Source organism: Arachis ipaensis, chromosome B03 (assembly GCF_000816755.2).
Source record: "Arachis ipaensis cultivar K30076 chromosome B03, Araip1.1, whole genome shotgun sequence".
NCBI lineage: Eukaryota > Viridiplantae > Streptophyta > Magnoliopsida > Fabales > Fabaceae > Arachis > Arachis ipaensis.
Window position 1 is genome coordinate 82,000,118 of NC_029787.2, and position 7,876 is coordinate 82,007,993.

The 7,876-nt window shown below is 35.0% G+C and overlaps 1 protein-coding gene across 3 annotated transcripts; it reads left to right on the top strand.

Annotated features, from left to right (window-relative positions):
- LOC107630635 (probable acetyl-CoA acetyltransferase, cytosolic 2) lies at window positions 1,721-5,501 on the top strand. Of its 3 annotated transcripts, none has more exons than XM_016333837.2 (11): window positions 1,721-1,875; window positions 2,067-2,359; window positions 2,434-2,639; window positions 3,826-3,911; window positions 4,100-4,199; window positions 4,280-4,390; window positions 4,466-4,507; window positions 4,660-4,746; window positions 4,841-4,926; window positions 5,056-5,133; window positions 5,334-5,501. In XM_016333837.2, exons 3-10 carry the CDS (start codon window positions 2,613-2,615, stop codon window positions 5,090-5,092), a joined length of 576 nt encoding a protein of 191 aa, XP_016189323.1. In that variant the 5' UTR covers window positions 1,721-1,875; window positions 2,067-2,359; window positions 2,434-2,612; the 3' UTR covers window positions 5,093-5,133; window positions 5,334-5,501. The 3 variants fall into 3 exon arrangements, with proteins under 3 accessions (XP_016189323.1, XP_016189324.1, XP_020974688.1); XM_016333838.2 differs by having other exon boundaries at window positions 5,337-5,458; XM_021119029.1 differs by lacking the exon at window positions 5,056-5,133.

Consider the following 7,876-nt stretch of genomic DNA (forward strand, 5'->3'; position numbering starts at 1 on the left):
CGTTTTTTTTTTTTTGAAAAACCGAAAGCTCTTTTTCACTAATACAAACATACATATACATATATACAAAACTTCTTACACAAGTAGCCTATAAATATAATATACATACGAAACATACAACTCCTGTCCCTCTTACAAGATTATAATAATAAAGGTGAGGAAAATCTATAACATATATATACAAACAGAAGTAGCGTATCTAAGAACTTAACAAAAAACTCCGCAAGCTTCCTCGTCGGTCCTGAAAAAAGAATTCTGTAGGGGGTGAGAACATCGTCCTTGCTAGTTCTCAATAGAGGGTTTAAGAATTGTTATAAGAAGATATTTAAAAAAAAGTATTTTCAATCGCAGTGATCGTCAGTTCATTATCCAAATCTAAAACTCATTTTTCTTAAAAAAAATTTCAAGAAAAATAACATTCCACACATTTCACCGCTTACTAAGAAAACATTTAACCAAAACTTACCATTGATCCAACCAATCATGGCTTCTGGCCCAAATTAAATCAAATCTCGGCCTCCGGCCCAACAAAATCCATCACTGCTATCATCAATCTACCACCAAATACTCAAAATAGAAATCAATCATAAGCACAAACAAATACAAGGCAAACACATTTAAAGAACAGTTACAGCAATTATCACAGTTACCAGTTAAACAAAATTCACACTACAACAAAATTTATTTTTAGCGACAAACTTTTAGCAGCAATAATACAATGGCTACTATTTCCTTTATTTAACTTATATTTTTGTAGCCATTATACATTTGCCATTATTAATATATGTTATAATGGTAATTATTATTATTGTCACTAAATTATTACTTCTTTTACTTTAATATTTATTTTTTCAAATTAATAACGGCCATTGTTATTATTGCTAGTAAGCATATTCCTATTTTCTTAAACTAAATTGATTGAAAAAGAAAAAGAAAAAAAATTGTTCTTGTGTTGGGGGTTTGGTTCTTCAGAAGACTCACTTCCCTCCGTCACTACCTTAATGGAACTCACTTCCCTCCATCATCGACCATCACCGCCATAGGCCTTGCCACCGCTGACAGCCCCCGTCCATCATCCTACACTTCGAATCGCATCTCTATTCCTCCACCTCAGATCTGCGTTGTAAATTCCTGATTCTTTTGATCCAAATCGGAAAACCAAAAAATAGTGTCAGTGTTGTGCCATGGAAGCTTGAGCTCGTAGTTTTGGTGTGAGTCCTGCGACTGCGATACTCTTCATTCTCCTTCTTTCTCTGCTTACAATGAAGGACTCCGAATCTCATTTGCCTTCTGTCGTTCACCTCACATCAGTATGTTTCTTATCTCTCTCATTCATTCCAATCCTTTTTTCCCCAATTCTCTAGAATTAGGGATTTTATGTAATTGCGAATTTATTATTTTGAAGTTTGGACCGTTCAATTCTTGGTTGAGGAAAGATGAATATCTGTCATAATTATGTATTTTGGTCCTTACTCGTGAAAATTTTTCGCAGAGGGCAAGAAATTCTGCACCACCACTGATACGTTAACTCAGCGGGAGCCTGATTCAATGCTGGCTGCTATGTTCAATGGTCGCCATACTCTCTTCCTAGATTCTGATAAGGCAATGTCAAATTTTGTCTTTCTTTGTTTCTTTGTTTATACTTGTATATGGTTTCCTCAATTATGCACGTTTGGCTTTGTTTATTGATTTGGTTAAAATTGCAATGACTGGTTGCAGGAATATGTCTTTGTTGACAGGGATGGTAAACACTTCCATCACATTCTTAATTGGTTGAGAGATGGTGTGGTTCCCATTCTGGAGGACTCTGAATATAATGGAAGGAAGGAAGGAAGGAAGCTGAAGGTCAATTGGGATTCACCACTCTTGACACCCGTAAGTATTAGATCTTTTCCAATTTCTATTTCAGTTACGATTAATGGTTTCACTCACTCCCTTAGGCATAGATCGTGTTGCCGATCCCTTCAGATCTATTTCTGCATATTCTATCTAATTTCTTGTAATTAGAATGGCAATCAAATGGCATAGAGCGTTTATTATTTACTTTTTTTTATTTTATGAAATAGTGAAGCGAACAAGGGAGGAATCCAAAAAGCAAGTGCGTTGCATTGCATGCTGAGTAAGAGTTTGTGGAGAGTGAGTGTGGGATTAAAAAAGGGAATTCAAAATTCAGCAACTGGGGTCAGGCGGTGACTTGCCCCAATTTGGTGGTGAGTACAACCCTTATCGCGCGCCGCGCAGGGTCAATTCCAGCCACGGCATGATGATTGATGACGACAAGGAGGCTGGTTCTTTAGGGCCTTACCACGACAGGCCAAGAACTATCCCCAACATGCGCACCAAACCTTACACCCCACTGGTAAATGAACTCCACTACCACTGCTTCCTTCATCATCTAATTTCAACCATTTTCTCACTCCCATCTTTCTGCAGATATTTCGTATTCTCCTGGGAATAAATATCCGTGTTCTATTCATTCTTTTGCTCCTCGGATTTGGGACTATCTTTTACATGGGAGCCAGTACATCTCCCATCATTGTCTTTGTCATCTCTATTTGTATTCTCAACTTCCTTGTGTCTATATATCTTACAAAGTGGGTGCTTTGCAAAGGATGAGGGCCCCCCCTGAAATGGTTCAGGTAACTCTATTTCCTATGCTTAACTTTTTATGTCCTGCTCCCACAAACATTCTAGATTTATATTCCCTTTTATTGAATTCTGGTCTTCATTTTGGTTACTGGGTTTTTGCAATATGAAATATTGATATAGAATGTGATGCGAATCACGTAGAACATCTATATCTTTTTTATCAAATAAAGAGAAGTTGATTGTTATGGATTCTGTAAGAGAGGATGAGGTCGATTGCTGTAGGTTGCATCCCTGGCTAAAACAAAAGTGGCATTTCATCCATAGTCTTTTGACAGAACAATTTAGCATTAATATAACTTTCATGTGGTTTTTATAATAGTAGAAAATTTAGAATTCTCATTCAATTTTCTCAAGTTTAGTTGATTCGGGTTACTGAGCGTTAAGTAGCCACCTATATACGACAAGATGATGAAAACTTGTCCAGAGAGTTGATTGGAAGAAGAAGACAAATAAGCAACAAAGACACTAATGCAATACCCTAAAATTAAGTTTTCAGTTACTATTATAATTTTCTCATAATGCATTAGGATACTTGTCAAACAATTACAATACATCATATTAAAATAATAAATTAAATACTCTAACCTAAAGGCCTAGTAGAAAATTCTTTAATTATCCACAAGTGTACTTTCAGTTACTACCGATTATATTATTATTATATCTTTTTTTATGGATATATTATATTACTACTTATATCTGTATTAGCTCATGCACCTTTATTATTCGCATAATGACAATGATCATTAGTGTTAGAGCACTCTTTATCATTTCTTATGTACTATGTGGAACCCCCTACCATTTATTATTTATTTGAATTAATATAGTACTAGTAACTTATAAGGGGTTATTATTCTTGTGTTTAAAGGATGTTAATGGTGTAATTATTGATTCAACGTTCTTGTTATTTGTGTTTTCAGTGTTATCTCAGCATTTAGCCTTTTGGTACCGCCAAGGTTAAGGTTTTTTTGAACACCCTAAAATTAAGCTCTGTTTATATGGTATCATACAATGGTTAATATTGGTGTGATTACTTCTGTTATTTAGTTCGAAAGTTCTTCTGACTTTTTACAGTTCACAGTTTACTTGATTTATGGTCTTTCTGACTTGCTTGGCATTGGATTATGGTGGAAACTTGTGCATTTTGATTGATATCTATATTATTGTTCTTGTGGCTAGTTTGATGCTGCAAAGTTAAAGAAGCTTAGAGCAAACTTCAAGCCGAATGGTGGTACTGTGACTGCTGGCAATGCTTCTAGCATAAGGTCCGTCTCTAAAATCTAGAGTGCATTCTTTATTCTTATGTGAATTCATGGGAATGGTTCCATGAAACATTGCAAGAAATTCGATTAGTTTTAATCATACCACTCTAGAAAACTGTGATATAGTAATCACAAGGTTGTGAAGTGCATGCCCTTTTATTGATAATGACCTGGTTTATGGATTTGACTAGTGATGGAGCTGCTGCGATAGTGCTAGTGAGTGAAGAGAAAGCACGTGAGCTCGGATTGCATGTAATAGCAAAGATAAGAGGATTCGCGGATGTGGCTCAGGTCTTGTGACTGATTATTCTAAACTGTTTTGATCTTGATAAATATGATCATGTAGAGCTGAATCAAAATGATTCTTACAGGAACCTGAATTATTTACAACTGCTCCTGCCCTTGCAATACCAAAAGCTATATCAAATGCTGGTCTAGAGGCTTCTCAAATTGATTATTATGAAATAAATGAAGCTTTTTCTGTAAGGAATACAGCACCCTTTACTCATTCATTCTTATTTCCTTTATCTTTTGTTCTTCTAATTTCTTCTATACAGGTTGTGCCTCTTGCAAATCAGAAGCTTCTTCGTCTTAGTCCTGTGAGTGTTCATGTGACTAAACTAGTTCTTTGAACATTAATCTGACATTTTCTTTTGGCTAGCATGGCTGCTTCTCCAATTTGATTCCTTCATTCTGCCCTATTACATGACTAAATATTGTATATAATTCATGCATTTCTTATTAAATGCAGGACAAACTTAATGTACATGGTGGAGCTGTATCATTAGACCATCCACTGGGTTGTAGCGGGGCTCGAATCCTAGTTACATTAATAGGGGTAAATTGCAATCTTGGTTACTCTAAGCATCTTATTCCTTCACCCTTACATACTTTCGCATGTATATGAACCAACTTGGGTTTGACTGTTTTAGGTATTGAGACAGAAGAATGGGAGATATGGCGTTGCTGGCATCTGCAATGGCGGAGGCGGAGCATCTGCACTTGTCCTTGAGCTCATGTAAGCACTTTTTTACCTTGCCAAATAACATTACTCTATCCCTTGGAATATATTATTTCAACTCATTGAAAATCTTAGTTGAATCAAGTATTTATCTTGCTATTCTTTTTTTCTATGTATATCTGTTAGGACTCGTATGCCATTCAAAGCTTTGAGAGAGGAATAGCTGCTCAAAATGCTGGTCATTTTTCTTGGGAGATAGTTCTGGTGTGATTTCTAACCGCACTGAACTGTTGATAGGTTTAACTGATATCACTGACTAGTGTTTCAGCATGTCTTAATGTTCTAAAATCTCACTAATTTTGTTTTGTTATCAGATACCTGGTTTAGCATGTCTTAACGTTCTGACTAGTGATCCCTTGATGATTTTACATACTTGTGTTAATGATATATGGTTATTATTGTAGCAGAGGCAGCTATTCTGTTGAACCAGGATCTTGTCTTTGGCACAACACCAATAAAAGACTTGGTCAGGCAAATGGAGTACACACTTTGGCATTTTGGTCTAAACATGTTGGGACAAAGTCCACTTTATTTTCTAAATATATAATGTAGATTTACTTTTAAATTCTTTTTTTTTTTGTAATATTTGTGTTGTTTAAATTTGTATTATGCTTTATTACTTTTCAAGAGAAATTTGTGTATAAATATTTTGAATTTAATGAAATATTTTATTTTGTATTAATTAATTTTAGTGTATTTATATTACGTACAATAATAATAATTGTTGGTAAAAATAATTTGAAATTTTAAAAAAATGATAGGTTGTCATTTCTAAAAGAGTGAACATAACTAAAGTTTTAATATTTTAGTGGCAATAGTAATGGAAACTAAAAATGAATAACATTACAATTTTAGAATTATTTTTAGTGGCCATATAAATAGCCGGTAAAATGGGTTTTGGCGGCAATAGTAATGGCCACTAAAAATTGAATAACATTGCAATCTTAGAATACTTTTTGTGGCCATATAAATTGCCAAAAAAATAGCTGCAAAAAGTTATATACTTTTTGCGGCCATTAAAAAGGTCTTTACCGGCAAATGTTATAATTGCCGCTAAAATCTTTTAGCGGCAAAGCATAAGACGGCTAATGTCTAATTGCCGGTAAATGTATTAGCGGCTATTTTTATTGCCGCTAAAAGTAAAATAAATGGCCGCTAAAAGTGATTATTTTTGTAGTGTCATCAAATAGGCAAACCAAAACACTTAAACACCCAAACAAGGCAAACAAATGCAACATGCTGCATGCCTATCCTACAGGCCGTGAGCTCACGTGTCGGTTACTTTGCCAGAACCTGACATATCCGGTAGCTAATTCGGATATCGTCCTCTTGAAAATCGGTAGGCAGTACACCACCACGATCCCCACCATTGCGAGCGGTACATCACCACGATCCTCACAAGATTTTCAATTGGAAATCACACACCCGTGGGCAGTAAATAACCATGATCCCCACCATTTAAGAGCAGTACACCACTACGATCTTTGGCAGATCAAAACTTACATTCAACACCACAATTTTCTTAAAAAATCTTGACCCGGAACAAGTGGAACTAAGCTATAATCCTTGCGTATTGCCCAAGTGTTTCAAATATCAAAATCTCTTTTTTAAGAACAATTCAGATCCATTTCTCTTTTATAAAACTCCTTTTCACCAGAACAAAAGTCTCAAATCAACTTCCTAATAAATCATCTTTTCATAATAAATCAAAATTAAATACTATGATTCTTAAACTAAAGTTTCTTTTAAATAACGCTTCAAACAAAATTTCAGAGTTTTATAAAAATGTCGGCAGCATCTCCTCTAAAACTTGGACTTTGTCACCCTTCTCGGGTCCCAACCAAACCCTTTCTCAAACTCATTCCAAATCAATTCCAATTCTCAAATTCATTTTCGACAAATCAAACAAAATCAACTCCAATTTTCTCAAGTCATTCTATTATAATTCAGAAACCAAATTCAAGAAAAAGTTCAACAATAACCAACTCAACAAACTAAATCGACAAATCAAAATGACCGGCATCCTCAATAATTCAATAAATCAATCAGATAAATAATCACACCCTTCCAAAATAATTCAATTCAATCTTTAAGACTTACAAAAATCATAAAAATATATTTATTGCATTAATAACAACTTGTAACAATTCTTAAAAGTAAAATAAGTTTAAGAAAAGCGCCCCTACCTCAAATAGTCAAACCCATAAAACCAAACAAGTCTAAAAATTTTATTTCTCTTGACCAGCAATAGTGGCAGAGAGCTTCGGCAGCAACGCAAACCCTTGTTGTCACATACAGTCGTGCCACCATCACCTCCACTCTTCCAGTCAGCCTCAAACAGCAACAGCGACGGCTCCCGACGACTTCGGTGGCTGCAACGGTAGTGAAGGAAACCACCACACCTTCCCCTCTTCTCCATCATGTTCTCTCTCTATCTTGTCTGACTGTTCTCATGGCAACTCAACGGCGATGCTCCTCTTAGCCGCGGATATGGAAGTTTCAGTGGCTCTCTTCGGCGACTTCTCCTGAATAAAAGTAACGTCAACAGGAAGAGGAGAAAGATACGAACACTTTAATCAGATTATATTTTTTATCAAAATTACAGAAGTCAAGAAATCAAATGCTGAAGGTTATGGCTTCCATGGCTTCTCATTCTCTCTCACTCATGGCTCCCTCCATTTTTTTTTATCTTGGTTCCGTTGAAAAGAAAAGAAAGAAAGAAGGAAGATGCTGATATGATAAGATTAATAAAGCGGCAAGTGCATTAAGGCCACGTGTCACTCGTTTAAACTGCTGAGTCAACGATTCAAGTTATAAATATTTTAAACGGATAATTATAAAAATTGGATATATTAAAACACAAATAATATATATATATATATATATATATGATGAGTTAATAATATAAATGACATTAGTAACATAATGATAAAAAATATACGATTAA